General features: G+C 30.1%; 1 protein-coding gene across 1 annotated transcript in view; it reads right to left on the reverse strand.

Annotated features, from left to right (window-relative positions):
• The window catches only part of LOC107446971 (soluble guanylate cyclase 88E), a 217,215-nt gene that overhangs the window by 100,363 nt on the left and 96,425 nt on the right, over positions 1-20,427 (reverse strand). Inside the window, exons 2-3 of the mRNA XM_043047850.3 lie at positions 14,529-14,807; positions 10,553-10,891 (exon numbers count right to left, since the gene is read on the reverse strand). Of these exons, the coding sequence (XP_042903784.2) occupies positions 10,553-10,891; positions 14,529-14,807 (618 nt within the window). The remainder of the gene's footprint in view (positions 1-10,552; positions 10,892-14,528; positions 14,808-20,427) is intronic.

Consider the following 20,427-nt stretch of genomic DNA (forward strand, 5'->3'; position numbering starts at 1 on the left):
CTGCGCGGTTGAAAGGGGCTTCTCAGCAATGAACTTACAAAAAAACACATTACGTACTGGTCTTAAACAAGAAGTGTTAAACGCAATTATGAACATTTATCTAAATGGAAAACCCCTTTCAGATTTCTGTGCAGAAACCTCAGTAAATCATTGACTTGATTGTGGAACTGGCAAACGTCATATTTGATTCATTTAACAAACGCAGTACCCCCGAATAAATTGACATTCCAGAAAACTTGACCTTTGTCATTTAAATTATTTCATAAAAAAAAAATTTTCATTACTATTAGTAACCTAGTATTTCTTTTATTACTGTATAATATAATCCTAGTATTTGTAATCCTAGTAACTACTAATTCATCGTGCAATTTATATAAATGTTTGTAATAAATAAGAGAAAATTATATTTTTATTCATTTAGAAGCGACGGGTTAGTTTCAAAGGAGGACGGGTACATTGTCGGACAAGCCGTCCTCGGGGACGGGTAAAATTTCTGAGTTTTTTTGAGCCCTGATTCAGATACAAACTTTCAACCTATTGTTTCTTAGTTTTTAAAAAATATATATATATTAATTTTTGTACGATATGGGTTTGATTGGAAGTGTGGGGACTATGTGATACTTGAATATGGGGCCCGTAAAAGAAATTAATAATCTATTATTTTATTATTTTCGATTTTTAGGAAGTAGTAAACAAATTGTAATTTATTTCTTTATTTAATAACTTGACTTCTATATTTTATTAGAAGTTGAAAAAATCCTGACGCAAGAGGCCAGGTTTGATGCTTAATTTTTAACACATTTTTTATTTGCTCTAGTAAATATCTTATTCTGCATTATTTGAATTTTCATTCTGAAATTATCGTAAAACAATTGGCAGTAGTCTGTCCATCCAATTAACCGTGAAATTTACAGTGAAGAACATTTTTTACCCTTACGGTTTTGAAACCGTTTACAATTTGTATGGTTAAATAACCGTGAATACAAAACTATACTGTTTTTTTACCATTTACAAAACTCATGGCTTCAAAACAGTAAAAGAAAATTTTGACTGGGCATTGGAGATAGTTTAACAGTTATATGGTGCTGCCATCTATGAGAGAATGGGGTTATCGTATTCTAACAGTCCAGGGTCACAACACAAATAAAGGAGTGCAGTACACTGGAAACTCTTCATGTGTAGAAAGGAGAGGCAGAAATAGTGTGGTGTTAACACTGGGACTCGAACCAGAGTTTCGCCGGTCATGAGACTGACACATTAGCCCTCTCGGCTATATTACGCACCCATCTGCAAGGAACTCAGAAACTTCATTAGGTGGATCTAGTTGGTGCGATAAAATTCTGGTTGTTTAACCGTATTAGTTGAAAATAGTTAATAAATGATCTTTCTCCCTGTAAACAGCTTGAATACCATCTTATTTATTTATGATAATTTGACTGTTTTGTTTGAATATGATAAAATAACAATTATATAAATTGCTATTTAACCATAATAATAAATTGCTATTTAACCATAATAATAAATTGCTATTCAACCATTTTTTCCGAACAATTTCTAACAGAGTATAAGAAAATATTTATTTTACAATTTATAGGATTATTTTTAAAGGTCCATAATATTCTAATCTATAAAATATATAGCTCGAAGCAAATTCGTAGTATGATTTTGTTTCGTTCCATACATCGTAAATGTTAAGTGCAAGTGTCATATTGCGTTGCAATATTTTTTTTCCTTTCATCTTTGGAAGAAGTCTTTATTCTTGAACGCACCGAGTTTTTAACACCGAATTTTAACACCGAGGTTTTAACACTAATGGCTGTAAAATATTGGATGAATCGGACAATTCTATATAGAGCTGATATTTGTTGTAAAGTGGCTGTAAAATATTGGGTGATTCATACAATTCTATATAGGGCAGATATTTGTTGTAAAGTATTGGGTGAATCGGACAATTCTATGTAGGCCTGATATTTGTTGTTAAGTGGTTGTAAAATATTGGGTGAATCGGACAATTCTATGTAGGGCTGATATTTGTTGTTAAGTGGTTGTAAAATATTGGGTGAATCGGACAATTCTATGTAGGGCTGATATTTGCTGTAAAGTGGTTATAAAATATTGGGTGAATCCGACCTTGAATGAACGGCCCTTTGAACTCTTATTGAGCCAAGTGTCGTGGATATTGATCCAATAAAGGTCCAAGTTGCTCTGCTGCAGTGAAACTCCCCGTCTCAGAGCCCCACCTCCAATGAGGCCCTAAATAAGTAGCTAGTATCGAGGGGCCATTAGCATGTCCACTCTATGGCCAATGCGGGCTTGTTCGATAGATGAATGAAAAGATGGTTCTTGAGAAGAAATATTCCCAAACTCAACGACGAAGTAACTTAAAATTGAACTCAAGCACGTTTAAGAGAGAAGGAGGTAGAAATAGGAAAAAAGAGATGATACAATGTTTCTCAAAATAACATCACTTTACAGATAAAGGAGTATATACTTTCTTCAGAAGGTCTTTTTTCCACATGAATTAGAGTCAACACTTTAATGATTTGAAGGAGGTCTCTAGATTTTATGACAGGATGAGGTCGAAAAAGAAAAAAACCACTTCAGTTTTATTTATTTCTCAACATCATACTCTTAAGTATTGGTGACATTTTCCTTTTTCTGGAAGTATAATAATATAATTTCGTGTGTTATATTATTTTTTAAACGATACACTGAACCAAATACTGAATTGAAATTGAAATTATAAATTCCAGACATTCAATATGAAAAAAACGTTCATTCTCTTTATATTAATTATAAGAATTCATTAAAAATAGGTCATTAGGATTCTTTCATTAAATATTGAAGAAAAAATCTATGAGAAAAAGAAAAGCACTCCTGTAAAAGTCAGTTGTTGTCAAAGGGAGTTGTGTAATTCCCAACAATTTCAAAACAAACAACATTAAGGCCGATTTAAAAATAAAACCTATAATAATATTGAGAAGAGGAAAAAAGACAGTAAATAAACAATATTTGTATTAGAAGGTTAGATACACAATACACTAAAAAAAAATATGATCAAAACCAACGGAATATGGGAAAATTTTCCATTTTTCTGCGTCTATGGAAACACTAAAAGGGTCGGTAATTTATACTTTAGTGCTTCGGTAATGATTTTGGTAAAATTAACAATAAAATATGGTATTATAATGTGTAATAAAATTCGGCTAATGTGGTAATATTTAGCAATTTTATCATAGCATGACATAAAAACCATTTATGAGGTTAAATTTATTTTTTTAGATTTGTATTTTTTACTAAAAGGGAGATAATAAGAACTATAATTTTAAAAACCAGAATTTTTGGTAAGCCGTTACCTTTTGAACTGGAAAGCTACCAAATAAATGGTTTGAATATCGTACATTTTGGTTTTATTAACCAGAATTCAGATTTTTTTTTAATCAGAAACATCATTATCATAAAGTTCGGTAATACTACCAGATTTTTTTTCTCCATGTAAAACTGCTTTAGTAATGTTATAAGTTATCTTATAATAAAAAAATTAAATAACCAAATGAAAATTTTCCTGATTTATTATGTGCAAAGCATCAATTGTGTTAAAGGGGTTCAAAATAAAAAAATATATAAGTTTCTTTTAACTTTTTGAAAACCACAACACGCCTACAAACCGCATTGAAAAGCATTGCGTATAAGATGGCTTCACATAGGTTAGGAAACCTTGATGTTCTGATTAAAACTAAAACTATTTTTCGAAGAATAATGCTTCTTACATTTTTGCAGACTAAGTAGAAAATCAATCCAGACCAATGGAGAGAAAAAAATAGTTGAATGAAATAGATTAATAAAATGAAAAAGACATTTCGTTGCTTAATATATCATAATTCAACATTCCTCTCTGTACCATTGTTGATATACGCCCAACTCACGATGAAGATTAAGAAACTAATCAGACATCAAGATTATTCGATTTCATTTATCAACATAGATAAACAAAATAAATCATGATATGAAAACCAAAATATGACTAATACAAAATAAAAACTTGTTGACCTGTAAAAAATATGAGGATCGCTGTGCAGAGCAATAGAGTTGAAATTTAATGTGCTGAAAGGGTCGCTTTTGTTTATAAGCTTAGAAACGAGTTTTTTTTAAATTCTATTTTGTTTAAAGGTTATTGCAATTTTAACTGATTTGTTTCGCTAATTCTTTCGCAATATTTTGCTTTACGGCACAATTGTGTTCTGCAAAAAACTATTAGACTTAATAGGTCCATCAAAGGAAAACCATCATGATTTTTTTTCTTGGGTTGCTGGACACTCTGCAACTCACTATAATGCAACTTCGCAGTTGAATTGTGACACGCGGAAAGATCTATATTAACTTTTTAAGAAATTCTAATTTATTTCTCGTTTAAATTTATTTCACTTTTAAGTGATTTTTATTGATTTTTCCCTGCTTTAAATAGTGACTGTTCACCCATGGTTGCAAGAAAAAAAATTTTCTTACTCGAGATTTTTATTTTTGAATTTTGCCTTTGATCTTATGTCAAAATTAACAAAGAAAAGGAATTGCTTAAATTTTTTAGAAGCGGATGATTATTTAAAGGGAAATAATACTGAAATTTTTGAACATAAAACCCGTAATGCAAAGAAGATAAAAACTGTTACCTATTTAAACTAAATTAAATATCGTTCTTATAAGATCCGATACTCTTCTATATCTTTTTATTAAGCGACAGAATTTGTATTCCACGAGTTTTTCTTTTCCAAGTACTAATTTTTGAAGAAAAAAAATCCGATTAATTACTACGATTCATTTAACAAAAAGTTGAACACCCAAAGTAATGGTGGTGATGCTTACAATTATTTAATACGGAGAGAAAAAGTATTGCTACGAAATCCTTTTTTACAATAAGCTATTTTTTCACAACTGCTTTAAAAAGGATTTGAATTATTTCTGTTCAAAAATTAATGTTCAATATTGCCTGAAATATGGTGTAAACATTAAATTCGTTTTCAATCGATATGTTTTCATCGAAGTTTTTCAGGGGTAAATAAAAAAAAAAACATTTAATTAAAATGAATTCAGAGGGGGGGGGAGTCTAGTTTCCGAACATCGCATAATAATATAATATTATATTTGTTGAATAAAACAAGAACATTATTAAACAAAAGAATCCACTTTCTACGAATATATATTTAATTTAAGCCTACTTTTATCAACTGAGTATTAGCCTAGGATTTTACGTACTTAGTTTGATAAATGATTTTACATAAAATAACAGAAATCATACATTTTGGGGACAAAATGTTTGTGTGAAAAATATTAGTTTTAAGAAGAAAAAAAATTATGAATTAGAAGCCATTAGAGGTTATGGAGATCTAAGCTAGTAGGTTAAGGAGCCTCCTAATATTACACAAATTACACTAATATTACAAAAAAAGCAAAAGAATCTCTGCCCCATACACCATACTTACAGAATTTAGAGGCTTTAAATTTTAAGTGATTTCGATCATAACAAAAATTTCTCTAATAGAAAAAGCTTAAAACTCCGCGAAGGCGATGAAAATTTTTTTAATCCTATAAGCTCAAAATGCTTCAATAACAGGTTAGTTTTCCTTTCAGGTTAATAATGAATCATTTACGAGGAAAATTCATAGTTTTATTTTGAATACATTAATTTTCAGTTAAAAATTAGATTTAAAATCCCATTAACTAAACTATTCGCCTTATCTAATACATTCAGATTATTTATGCGAACTTAAATAAATATTAAATATTATTAAAATAGTGCAACTTTGTTTATTTTCTAAATGATAAGACATTATCACATGCTCTGAAAATCATCTATCTCCATCTAAAGATACTTCAAGAAAAGTATTTTTGATTTATCCTTACGATACACTCATAAAATATATCGATTGGAAATATATTTAGTAGTTACTAGATCCTTCAGGCTTTGTTGAACATTTATTTTCGAACAAACTATTCAGAATCCTTTCTAAAAGAGCTGCGAGGAAAAAAAGAATTTAAAAAAAGATGTATTTTAGAGATAGTTTTTATTGCACAATTCTCGTATAGCAGGAAAAAAAACTGTCACTACTTATAAGGAGAAAGAAAATTTGGTAAATTTATCGTGCTGTATATAAACGAAATTTCAAGTAAAAAACAACAACGTAAGTTTAGTCAATAAAACCAAAAAATATATTTAAGCTATTCATTTAGTAATTTTTCCTTATTGGCTAAACCACTTTGCACGCGCTTGTCTCTACCCTAATTTGACGTTTTGACACTGAAAAAGGTTCTTGTTTATAGAACTGAAATTATAGTTTGTAAATTATTTGTGCTTTTTTTCGCGTTGTGTTTTGCTTCCGACTATCGTATTTTACTTTTTTATTAAGAGCTAGGTTTAAAATAAACCTAGCTCTATATTATAGAACAGGGGTTTCCAACTGGCGGCCCGCGAAGCCTTTTTTTGTGGCCCTCGAACTAAAATGTATTTGTTGTCATTTTTTTGCGGACAATTTTCGTAAGAATCTGAATGGCTTTAAAATACTTTTCTCGTTTAAAAAAACCTAATTTCTTCGTTTCTGTGAAACTTAACATACCAACCGTGCAAAGAAATTCATTTTTCAGGTTTTGCATTCAAGAAAATATTTATTCAAATCCAAAAATAATCGTGTATGATGCTCTTTTTCATTTCATTTTTTTTTTTTTTTTTGTATTTTGTGAATATAACTTAGCATGGGCGTATCAGAAATTTTCTCGAAGAAATTCTCCGATTTAACTTTTTAACATTTAACTTTTTAGCATTTTTAACATTTGTAAATTTTAAATGTAAATATCTATTCTCTGGTAGTTGCAGCAGACAAACCTCAATTTAGTCATTCAATATTTTGTTTACTACTATGTAAGTTTTAATGCCTTAACAATTAGATATCTGTTGCACATTAATTGTTTAATACATAGGTGCACATTAAATTATTGTTGCCCGAATTTTTATTATTTATTATTTTTTAAAATATTATGAATAACAATTAAATATAATTAAATATTTTCAAAAATCTACTCATTTTAATTTGTAATTCAATACTTTTGTTTTCTACAATTTGGTAAAACTCTGACAGTAATATTTAATGTTCCTTCAAACATAAAAGAGTCCTACAAAAAATTTTGATTAAGTTGCTGCCCGCCATTTGATTTGTGTCAAAATCAAACCGGCCTCATGCAAGTTGGAAACCCCTGTTATAGAATATTAAAAAATCATAAATTAGTGCTGACATTTGAGTTACAATATTGATAATAAATTTAACTGATGATACAACCTATTTTTATCCATTTCTGAGACAATTAAAAATGGCAGTCATTTTTAAATATTGATGCAAATTTTGTATTTCCTAAGTTTTAAAATCTCGGAACCAATCAACAACAGTTTTTCTCTAATTTTGCAAAGTATAAGATTATATGCACTCCAAATAATCTTCTTTGATCTCAACAACATCATATTACGCTTTTAGTAAGTGCCATATTTTGAATATTTGTTAAATTAGTGAAAATTCCAAAAACTATAAAATACATTAAACAATCGAGCTTCCACTTATGAAGATAATCACCAGAAAAATCTCATTATTTTCAAAATCTTATCATCTTAGCTTAATTACGTGATTTTTGCATATTAATGCCGCTAATTATAATACTTAAGAAGAGAATATTTTTAATTGAAAGGAAATTATCAAATTAATCTAATTTTAACCGTGTTATTTTTATTCTTAAGTGATTTCTGAGTTGTAAAGAGTGAATTATAAAGAAATTTTAATTAGTTTTTGCCTTTTATTTTAAATTAATTGTTTGAGCAGGAACCTGTCATTAAAAGATAAAATGAAATTAGATATCCGAAAAATAAAATAGTTCCCAAAACGTCTTTTCTTTACAAAATTTAATTAAAACATTTCACTTCGAAACATTTTTATACTGAAAGATAAAAATGAACTGTCATAACCACACAGCAATAACAGCGTTTCGTACTGAATGCGCTGTAAACACTCCCTTAACAACCACTGTTTACGAATTATATTAGAAATTCTTAAATGTTTTGATATTGTTAAGTTGTTTGGGAAAAACATTTTTAGCTACTCTTGGTAAATTATGTTTAGAAGAATCTTGTAAGCAATATATTTTAAATGAAAATTTAAAATATTAATGATGAACTTAAGTTTAAAGTGCAGAACACACAATCAAATTTTAAGACTAAATTTATTTTCAAACCTAATTTAGCTTATTATCATTATCACACAGCTAATTTTGCGCAGTATGTTTTGCTTTTCATATCAATTTTAATTAATTTTTTTGCTTTCTTCAGCGAAAACAAACATGTTTGACAACAATTCTCATCGAGCTAAGTTTATCCATATCAGCAAAAAAATTGAGAGATTATGACGGAGATCATATTTTTTTTCTTCTGTTTCTTGTTGCAGCAGATTTTATAACGGTTCTTGGATATTTTCGAACCGCTGATTTCAAATCTGCAATCCGTTTCTCTCTCTTTTTCCAATCTACAATTTTTTAAATTACATTTTTAGTCTATTTTTTGTCAAAATGCCTAAGTTTAAAAACGTTATCTATAACAAGGGTTTCAATGTACAATTTTTTAAATTACATTTTTAGTCTATTTTTTGTCGAAATGCCTAAGTTTAAAAACGTTATCTATAACAAGGGTTTCAATGTACAATTTTTTAAATTACATTTTTAGTCTATTTTTTGTCGAAATGCATAAGTTTAAAAACGTTATCTATTACAAGGGTTTCAATGTACAATTTTTTAAATTACGTTTTTAGTTTATTTTTTGTCGAACTGCATAAGTTTAAAAACGTTTTTTTTAGCAAGGGATTCAATGTTCTTCAAATTCTAAAGTGTTTTTAATTTAATAAGACTTTTAAAAAACTGTATTTTAATGTTATATCTCTTATATTATTTACTATACATAGTATTTAATAACTAATATTGAATATGAAAAGTAATGACGTAATTAAATTTGATATTTATCAATATTGAGACTCGGTGATACGTAGGGGAGTATAGCACGATAGTATGAGAAAGCTGTCGTTTAAAAAAATCTTTTTTCGACCACCCAGCTTTATATCAATAAGGATCAGGTTGGTGACAAGTAAATGCGGCAAGCGCGCAATCTCGACCACATTGCCACCATCATACCGATGATCTCGAAATTATGGAGTCTTGAACTCCGTGTTTATTGTAGAGTAATTTTTTTCTTTTTATTTAATTTTATGAATGAATTCAGTATTATGACGCCATTTAATTCAACAAATGATAAATGAAGTTGCTAATATTAACATAATTTGGTGAATCAACGGACCTATTTAAATAAAAAAATAAATTCATTTATTCATTCGTTATAAAATTAAAAGTGAAAGCCAGATCGAGCAAAATCTGGTAAAATTACTGTACTGTAAATGAAGAAAATAATAAATAAAAAAACAAAATCTGAATTATTTATTTAGTAATTTTTCAATTCATATAGGAACAGCAAAACTTCTAGTTTTCAATTATTCTTATTATCACACATTCAATAAAAATAAAAAATAAAAAAACTGAAAATCACCAAATAAATGGGTTTTATGTATTGCTATAAGGTATCATTATAAAATTACCAAATTGGATCACATTTACCAAATTTTTATCACATGTTATAAAAAAAATTCTACTAAAATTACTGTACTGGAATGACACATTTTAAGTATAAAAAAAACGTAACCTAAATTATCTATTTGGTAATTTTTCAATTCATATAGGAACAGCAAAAGTTCTAGTTTTCAATTATTCTTATTACCATACATTTAATGAAAAAAGATTTTGAAAAACTGAAGAGCAAATTCAGCCAAATAAATGAGCTTTATGCATTTCTGTAAGATATTAGAAAACTACCAAATTTGACCACATTTACCAAATTTTAGCATACGTTATAAGAAATTCTACTAAAATTACTGTACTGTAATGTAAATATAAGTAAAAAAATATAAGCAAATATATGTAAAAAAAACATAACCTAATCTTTTTATTTGGTAATTTTTCAATTCATATAGTAACGGCAGAAATTCTAGTTTGGTATTATTCATATTACAACACATTTAATTTTAAAAAATTTAAAAAAAAAAACCTAAAAGGCAAATTTAACCAAATAAATGAGCTTTATGCATTGCTCGAAGGTATTATAAAACTACCAAATTTTACCACATTTGCCAAATTTTATCACATGTTATGAAACCATATTTCATTGTTAATTTTATCAAAATCATTAATGAAATGCATCCGTAAAAATTATCAAACTTTTTTATGTTTCTAAATAGCCAGAAACACGGGAAAATTTACCATATTCTGATAGTTTTGACCATACTTTTTTCTCAGTGCTATAAAGCAACTGAATTTATAATATAGCTTAGTTTAGAAATTGAATTCATAACTTACTTTGATGTGTTTTATTTTACAGATTTTAAAACAACACTAAATGAATCCAACTAATAATAAATGCACTCACCGCTCTCCACGTACATTCAATGAGTGGCTTCGTCAATTCGAACACTAAAGTTAGTTTTTTGCCAACAATATTTGGCATCACAGCTAAGAGACTGTTTCCTATTGTTCTAATGACTAGATATTCGTCGAATACTATACAGAAAGGAAATATTTCAAGAAAGAGGAATGCCTGTACGGGCATCATGTTCTTGTCTATTCTCTGAACGTTTTGTCGTCGGTCTAACTGAAAAGCTCGATTGTCGAAGGTCAGTTGCATCATGACATGCAAAGTGTCAAAGATAGTCTCTTCTTTGAGAACCTCGATGACAACATCTGTTTTGTAGAAGTGTCGGCCAACTTCCTGAAATTAAAAAGTATAACAGTTTTTTAAGCCACTTTTTAACTATACATATTTATAGATGTAATACACTTCAAACATGTCATACTCATGTACACATGTATACATGTTATGCACTTTTTAACTATATAGAGGAAGGCTATAATTTAACAAATATAGAGGTATTTCAACAACTATTAAGTCATTTATTAAAGAATAGGGTTAGATTACCATTTAACAAGCACAAATATTACTTGATTAAAAGACTCCAGACATAATATACAGATTGGAAATAACAGTCGGCATGTATTAAGCGCTCAAAAATAGGAGCCCATTTTCAAGACTTGCCAGACGTGAATGAGAAAAAACAAAATTAATTTGAAATAAAAAACGTAAAGTTGCCAGCAAAAAAAGTGGGGGAAACAAAGGTGAAAAACAAAACTATAAAAACCTATAGTAGCAGAGAAAGAATAAAAATAAACATGAAAAAAAACAGAAAAGGGAAAACGCAGAGGCCGAAAGGGGCAAATCAAGATAAAATGCATTTCCATGTGCTATGGAGAGGTGGTGAGGAGCTAATGTCGTTAACAAGGGAATCAGCTTTCATGTGAATCAAACAGGATTCCAGGGCATCAAGATGAGCTGGAATGGAAATAATTTTGGTCAAAATGTTTGAAGCGAATGATTTTTTAATCAATTAATATCTTACCACTTCAGTTTCGTAGGATTATTAATTTAGAACATAAATATGATACTTTTTAAAGTGAGTAAGTACTTTCCAAATTCAATAGAGTATGACTATAGTTTAACAAATACAAGTATAATATCCTTAAACATTCATTATTAAATGAAGGATTTTTGTAATTTAACGAATGTGAGTAAGAGATGTTTTAACAATTTTAAAACCTTTTCATTATTAAATACAGAATTACTGGAATTTAAAATATATGAATATGAAAGGTTTAAACAAGTTTTAAGACCCTTGACCATTAAATACAGCATGACTTTCTTATTAAATAACAAACGTGAGAAAAAAATTTAACCAACATGTAATATACCAACTTATGAATTATTAGATTAGTAACAAGCACATTTCAATGATCAAAATTTTTTGAACTTAGCTCCCAATACATGTTAAATGTTAATTAAAATGCTTATCCTATACAGGGTGTCCCAAAAGGTCGTTTACAAACTTAACATGCTGGTCTGTCATATCATGATGAACAAGATTTACATAGGAACTTGTGTCCGAAAATTAAAACTGAGACCGCTAGAGGGCGATAAGTGCAGATTTGGATGAGGAGAAAAAAAATGATATCGATAGCGGTGTTAATATGATTTTTATTATAAATCATCATTACATCACAGCAAATGCTCAAAATTCCTTCCATTCGCCACAATGCACGTTTCACAGCGTCGGCGCATGGATCCACGAACCCGTTCGAATTGGCCAGGAGTGTCACGGACACGTGCTGCTGCTTCCGCGATCCTGGCGATAAGATCCATGTCCGATGTTACAGGTGTCTCGTACACTATGGACCCACAGGTAGAAATCCAGGGGAGTCAGGTCGGGGGCATACTCCTGTAGCACGGTTTCCTCTACGACAGGTGTGCGTGTAGCACGTTCTCGACCGATGTGGCTACGTGCTACGAAAGCACCTGATTCACATAATCTGCTGTGCAATCGTCCAAACAAAACATGACTTGGCTGATGTCTGTTTGGGAAGCGCTGAATGTGCGTCCGTGCCGCGGCTCGTCCATTTCCATCAGCGGCGTCGTATACGTAATGCATGTCGGCCATTTCTGCGTTCCTAAACTCATTCATCCTTCTCCTTCAACGTCCACGCCTGAAATGATTGTTTTTCCCACTCTCCCGTTTTCGTGCAATTATCGCCCACTAGCGGTCGCAGTTTTAATTTTCGGACACAAGTTCCTATGTAAATCTTGTTCATCATGATATGACAGACCAGCATGTTAAGTTTGTAAACGACCTTTTGGGACACCCTGTATAATGGTGTTATTTATTCTGATTCAGCAGAATATTTGAAGTCTCAAATCTGTAAGAATATTTCCAAACATTTCAATTAAAATATAGCACTCAAACATCGATTTTCCTATTCTGCTTACTCTTTTTTGATACTGGTCATGATCGGTTATTTTTTAAACTGTTTACTTTTTACATCAACCACAGTGTTAACATAAAATAACCAAGGACCATAAAATAACCATTATGAGTTTCAATTCCTTTGTCGTCGGTTAAGCTTGAATAGGTTTTCGCAGATGCGAGTTGATTTCACTCAAAACTCCTCCACAAAGCCAGGTTTGTCTTCATATTTAAATTAGGAATTTCTTCACATGCAGCGTTTGAGTCAGAATAAAAGTTTAACATTAAGATTAAACAGATGCGAGTTAATTTCACTCAAAAGTCCTCCACAAAAGCAGGTTTGTCTTTATATTTAAATCAGGAGTTTCTACTCTTGCAACGTTTGAGTCAGAATCAAAGTTTAACTTTAAGGCGATGCGGAGTTGAACATATGGATCACAAATCAGCAATATATTTACAAGGATTGTTCAGATGTTATGTAACATAATCACAGGTTACAATCTCATTGGCTTCGGTAAATTGCAAAGGTTTTTCGCATCCTTTTCCTCTCCATGGTTAATGCCAAATGCGAGTTAATATAACTCAAAACTCCTTCATAAACACAGCTTTGCCCCCTCACACACATTTAAATCAATTTTCTTACATCATTTTGGTCAGAACCAAAATTTAACACAAAGATGTGGCGGAGTTGAACAGAGAGAGGCGCTAATGCACGAAAACCAAGGGGATTAACGGTTTTTGTCCATTTTGCACAAAAATGATGATTAGATCAACATCTGTGCAATTTTGAGGATTACTAAGTTTTGGAAATTAAATAACATTAAAAATCGGTGTTCCCCAAAATTTATTATGCTTCGAAGATGAGCCATGCTGGAGAAAAGCGGTTCTTGTCCCACATGATTTTCAAATTTAATTTTTCTCAACATCAAAAATTCTAAGACTTGTTTTGAAATTTTTGGAAGATATAAATAAATGCTTGTGATATTCATAAACCTTTTTATTTTTGCGATTTCAATCATACACTAGTTCCTGAATAATCTCAAACTTTTTTTTTCCAATGCCCATCTGATTGACATTTGTCATTCAGTTATCAGTATGACAGATTTGCTGACCACTCTTTCAGGGCACCATATAAGGTGGGTCAGCATTGCTCCAACAGTAAGGACAGATAGTACAGAGGGTGAAAGAACAACGACACCAGGACCTTTCTGATGTGAGGTCAGCTCCCTGACCACTACACAGTTCGTTTGGGAAACGTCTCAATCTCGAACCTTTAAATTCGGTTGTTCTCAGAACTGGCTTTCATGGATATAAACAGTTAATCCCCCTCTGTATCGGTTGTTCATCTGTTATAAGACATATGGATTGGCCAAAGCTCAGTGTTGAAATGAAACCTCAAAACTGCTCCCAAGATCTACTCCCTTCTCAAAGAATGCGAAAAAAAAGAAATAATTAAACACTGACAAGAATTTTTAAATTCGATTGAATTGTTATCAGAATAACTATTAGTTATACACATTGTATTTAAGTCTAAACTTAGTAAAAACTTTCACTTACTCGTATTTGCCCAATGGTGTACCAAAGAAATCCTCGTCGTGTACTTCTGTAGTGCAAAGTGAGTCCAGAAGAGGTCTCGTTTTCGCAGAAGAAAGATGGCGCCTTCATTCTTGGATAACTGAACTTCAGGTACTCATGGAGATTGTCAAGACCATTGAGAAAATCTCTCATGTGACGCCCTAGAACACCCAAAACTCTATCGTAGCCATATTGCCCAACAAAAGAGACGAAATACACTCCCATTTGATCCAAGAATTCTCTTTCTGATACTCCAAGAACCTTGAAAGAAAAAAGAAAACTTACTCAATCGAAAATTTGCAGTTAGTACAGTAATTGACTTCAAGGTTAATTAGTTCAAATGGAATATATTATCATAATTTCAAATCCATATAAGTAAAGTAATTTGCTTTTTATTTATTTTCTTCAATCAAGAATAATAAACTAATTAATTTTAAAGAAAGCATAGAAAGTGAGACCGCTCTTATGCGTCTTTCCAAGCACATGATTTGTGTTCGTCTGCTAAACACTACAGTCACAGTTAAGTAATATAGATGATGGTTACAGTTAGTTATATGACATTATCAACGTCTAAATCTGTTTATTCCGAGTGCGCCATTGCGTAAATTTACATTAATACACATTACTCACACTACGCCAAGTAGTAGCTGTTGTTGTCGTAAGGCCATTAAGGCAGCTGGGATGAGATTGTTCTTGATTTCCAGTGGCGCCATCTGTGGCCAAGAATTTGACTTCTGCCAGCCACACCCATTCGTCAGACCCGTTTATAGGGCGGACCCATGCATACATCCATTTAATTATCGACAGGCGGGTTCACCACCCACGCGTGACATCACTTACAGGGACCCAATTCAGCCAAAATACAATCTAAATTTGTCATGAAAACATATTATTTAACAACAGTAAATCATCTTTTTACAAAAGAAAGAGGAAATGTATTCTCTTTCTTGTTTAAAATTAAAACCAATTGAACGTTCTTAATTCTTTTTGTACTGCAACGGGTTAAACAATTTTAACTATTTAGAACACTTCACTCGCTCCATGCAACAGAACTTGCCCATTATGGTTGGTGTTTTCGACACTAGGGGTGCAGTGGAAGCTCTTTACAGGCTATACTTCCGTGTTTCTCTTTCCGGAGCATTTTGAAGCCATTTGCCTCACAATGTGATCATTGTATTTTAAGACTCTCTTAAATATTGCTTGTATACTTGTATTTGTTACTTGATTTATTATTTGTGTTTAAAGAATGTATCGTTATTTGGAAGAAAGAAAGAATCGTTATAAAACACTTCTCACCTTGTCAACAATATACCAACTTAGAAATTTAAACCTAAATGATAATTTGGAAAATGAACTTAATCTCGCTGCTCTAACATTATGCTAGCACTAGCATATGATGGTGCACGGCCAGCAACAAGAACAGTAACAAACATGTAAAAAAAGGCTAAATCAGGACTGCCAAAAAAAACTGCTTTTCGAAAACTAGTGTCACCTTTTTTAACAATACATCTATAAATAGCTGAAATAATTTTTCACTTCAAACTCGCCAGAATTACTTAATATCTTATGAAATACAACAGATTTGAGTTTAGACAATATATAATTCCTTTTATTAAAAACAAAGTTATCTGTTTGAAAATATCACCTCACAGAATAAGCCGTAGTAAGCAGCTGTATACTTTCTAACCGGAAGTGGGGCTGGTCAAGAACTCGAGATTGTTGTTTACAATTTGAAAACACCATCAATATGAAATATTTTAAATGAGCTGCATTCCAATTTTCTTCTAAAATTGAGAGACAATTCAGCAAATCTTCTTGTGGTGAATATTGCTTAATATTCCTTTTATAAAACCTAGCTACCATAAAACTTTTCTTTAAATAACACCTAAAACTTGAGATAGAATTTCCAGTTATTAATTTTGAAGCAAAAAGAAAAACAATTTTTTTCCTCCCATTATGTAAAATTAATTAGTTTCGCTTTAAGCTAAAGTAATAAGTTCCTAAGGATTCCTTTAAGAATAATGCCGTTTATATTCAAAGGTTGAAAGGGAAAAAAGTAAAGATAAACATTATTTTTGACGCGCATAGGATATTTTGATAACACAGCATTATTAGAAAAAAAGATCTTTTTCGTAAATTCCCAAGCTATTATATATTTTTAATAGACATATTATTTGATAAATATGAAAATAATTATCAACTTTTTATTCATGAAGTTTTATGTTTCAAATTTTAGTTTAGGTTTAAAATAAAAGGCTAATAATGTAAAAGCAACACAATTTCAACGTCTCATAAATATATGAATTATTCATAATTTCTCATATTTTCTGATATAAATCACTTAACTTTTTTGCTAATATAACTGAGTCATAATAGGGATTACCATGAATAATGAATATCAAAAAATTTTTGATTGATGAAGGCCATGAAAAATTAAACATTTTTGTTTCTCTTTTTAATTTTCTCTTGTTTTAAAATTTCTTAGATAATATTATTAAGCAAAAAATGGATTCACTTAATTTTGGCTAATTTACTGCTTTTATTCAACGCGAAAATTACACAGAAAACACTAAATCACTTGATTATACAATAGACTTCTCAAAAAAGTAAATAAATAAGTGAGTAAATGCTTCTTTTTTTTTAAATTTCATCGCAAAATTCCTTCTACGAAAACAAACATAATATTAAGAATATTACGTGATAAAACTTTGATAAAATAAAATTTATAGCATGCACATTTAATGTATTAAAGGTAACTAATTTTTCACAACCATCGTTAAACAGCCGACCCAATTTAGGGTTTACGACTACCAATGTTCAACTCCGTAGTCTTGAAATTTTGAACCTAATCCAGAAGACAGGGGAACTCCTGGAGCAAGTACTGGAAGAAATTTGTCTTCGTGGAGGATTTTTTGATGGAACTAACCCGTATTTGCATTGCATGGAGAGAAAAACCACGAAAACCTCCCAAGATTAGCCTGATGGTAAAGAGGCTAACACATGATCCGTCTATCACTAAGGATATTTTACGTCAGTACTGTGGTAGGTGGCAGTTGGGTGCGGAATTCGTATAGACCAGTCATCGCTAGGATTTGAACCCGGTTCACCTCACTGGAAAGCGAACTCTCTATTAGTACACATTTTTTAAAATTATAGTTATTACCACACATTTGGTTTTAAAAAAAATTGAAATAAAATTTTAACCAAATAAATGGCTCTTATGCCAAGTTCTAAGGTATTATGATAAAATTACCTAATTTTATCAGATTTATGAAATTTTTATAACAAAACAATATTTTCCATTTAATTTTACCAAAATCATTACCAAAGCGCTTCGGTAAAAATCACCGAGATCTTTGGTGTTTCCATAGAGCAAGAAACAATATTTTACCATATTTTGATTGTTTTGATCATACTTTTTTCCTCACAGTTACATTTTTAAAAAAAAAACTATTTTTTGGAATTTTTTATGTAAAATAAAATTTGCTTTAGACTATAATAAATATTAAATAATTACCAATATTTAAGTACTAGTATGAATTTAAGCAACGATACGATACTCCAACCAATAACCAAGTTTTAACTAACAGGTTCATTAGAAATCAAGTAATCTTATACGCTAAGCAAAAAAAAATAATTAAGAAAATCAGATTTAAAGACAAAACTTTTAATAAATAACTGGGCAATTCCACGGAAGTGTCAACTTTTAAGTGAAAATTTTTTTTTTGAATTGCATATTTTAATTTTAAAAATATGTTCAAAAATAGCCAAAGTCTACATATTGCCGTTTCATTTTTTATAATTTTAAAATTTTTGAATCTGGAAGCATTCTAAAGTAATCACATGGCTGACAAGTGAATTGTTCACATTTGTGCTCAAATTGTTTTCTTGAAAAATACTTATAAAATAAAAGAAATGTATCTTTCTTTTGCAATATTTTGAAAAAAATATGCATGTAGTACAAAATTTAAACATTTAAAACATTATCATTTTAAGTTTAATATATAAAATAAAAGTTTACGAAATTCCGTCACATGCCTTAATAATGCATAAATTTCCTAAGAACGAAGATAAGACGTGACATTGGCAAGTTAGATATAAAACCTCTTCAGAGACAACCTAATTTTCAAACTGTTGAAATTTTTACTAATTCTTACATAAATATTAATCCTGTTTATCTGTTACATTCTGTTTATCATTTACATATTAATAAAACATTTTTTAAATGAAGACTTTCTTCTACTAAACTTTTTGTCATTCCGTCACGGTCATTCCGTCACAGCAAATAGATATTAATAACTGCTAGCCAACCTGAGGTTAATTTTCCAAATTCAAATTTTACATTGCTTACACATTATACTAAAAGTATAAAATAGTTCAGAAAAATAATAGCTGCAAAATTCGCAGAAACTACCAGTTCTAAGCGGCATGCCAAAAGCTTGGTTGCCAAAATGTCATTCCGTCACACAAATAAAAAGTTCGTAAAATTAAAAGTAAAAAAGATAGAAAATCCTGTTTTTTTAGTTTATGAAGCGCATTATGCCAATAATAATGATATGCATGAGAAAAAAAAATTTTTATTTGAAATTAGATACATAGAAACTTCAATTAATTGTTATTTTGCAAGTCAAAATGTCATTCCGTCACATATGGAATTGCCCAACTTTAAAAAATACGTGATTTTGCAAATGATTCCACCTTAGAAAATGTGTGTATTATTTCCTGGTTTTAATAAGTGTGTTTTCATATTTTCACTAAAATTTTGGAAGTTTAAATTAATATTTTCTTATCAGCTCAGAATAAAAGCAGATTATAACACAGATTTTTTTTTTAAAAAAATTTACATTTTTGTTTCGAAAAACTATCTAAATTCCTTAAGATATGACCCTCTAAAGATTTGCTCTAATTTGTTACAATTAAAGTTTATTTATAAGCATTAAAACATACATTTAAAATACAATGATATACTTTTCATACATTTTTCATTATTTTGTATTAATTTAAGTCAGAGTAGGGGAAGATATTATATTTAGCACTTAATAATATAAGGTAATGGAACACTGCATGAAACACAAGTGTCGTGACAAAAAACACGGCTCACTTCCAAACAATAATTTTTCACTTATTTGCATTTACTTAGATTTAAGAGAAACAACTATCAATCATTGAAATTTATTTCATTTTCAAAATCAGTAATTGATAAGCTTTTGAATATGAATGGAGAAAAAAAACTACTTCTTCGGATTCTAGTTAGCAGTTCTGGCACCTTCTGTGCCCAATGGACAATAGTTCCAAGTACCCGCCATTAAAAAAATAAAATAAATAAAAATAAAAATAATTAAAATATGCCCCAAAAAATAATTTTACTTGGTATTCGTCTGGAAAAAAAACCCATATAAAAAAGACACCGGTGTCCCATATGGGGTCAAACGGTTAAGGCGCTCTTATTGTGTCCTTTTTATTTCCTTTTGCGAAAAATCTTTTTAAAGTAAAGCCATAATATTGGGTGGCAAAAGTCTTAATAATTAAAGCTGTTTTTCGAAGGCTCCGTCGTAATATAAAATGATGCTTTTTTGTTAATAATATGTTATTTTTATAACTGCTGTAAGTTTGCAACTGTTACTCATGATTGTTAGGTCAAGTTTGGTCTATCTAAAGCTGGCGCTGTTTACGCTTATTTTGAAAATGGCGCATATCGTCAATATGGAGAAAAGCCACAGTTTTGTAAAAATAAAAAGCGTTTGCAGACTATTATTTTAATATTTAGGAACTTTCTCCCACCCTGCCTTACCTGGGCTCATAAAATTTTGCAAAAACTGAGAATAAAGCAGTGATTTTGATAATTTTTCCTTCAGGTAGAAAAATGTCGCCAAATTGGCGA

This window comes from Parasteatoda tepidariorum, chromosome 10 (genome assembly GCF_982258835.1).
Source record: "Parasteatoda tepidariorum strain Cologne lab strain chromosome 10, Ptep-v5.0, whole genome shotgun sequence".
Lineage (NCBI taxonomy): Eukaryota > Metazoa > Arthropoda > Arachnida > Araneae > Theridiidae > Parasteatoda > Parasteatoda tepidariorum.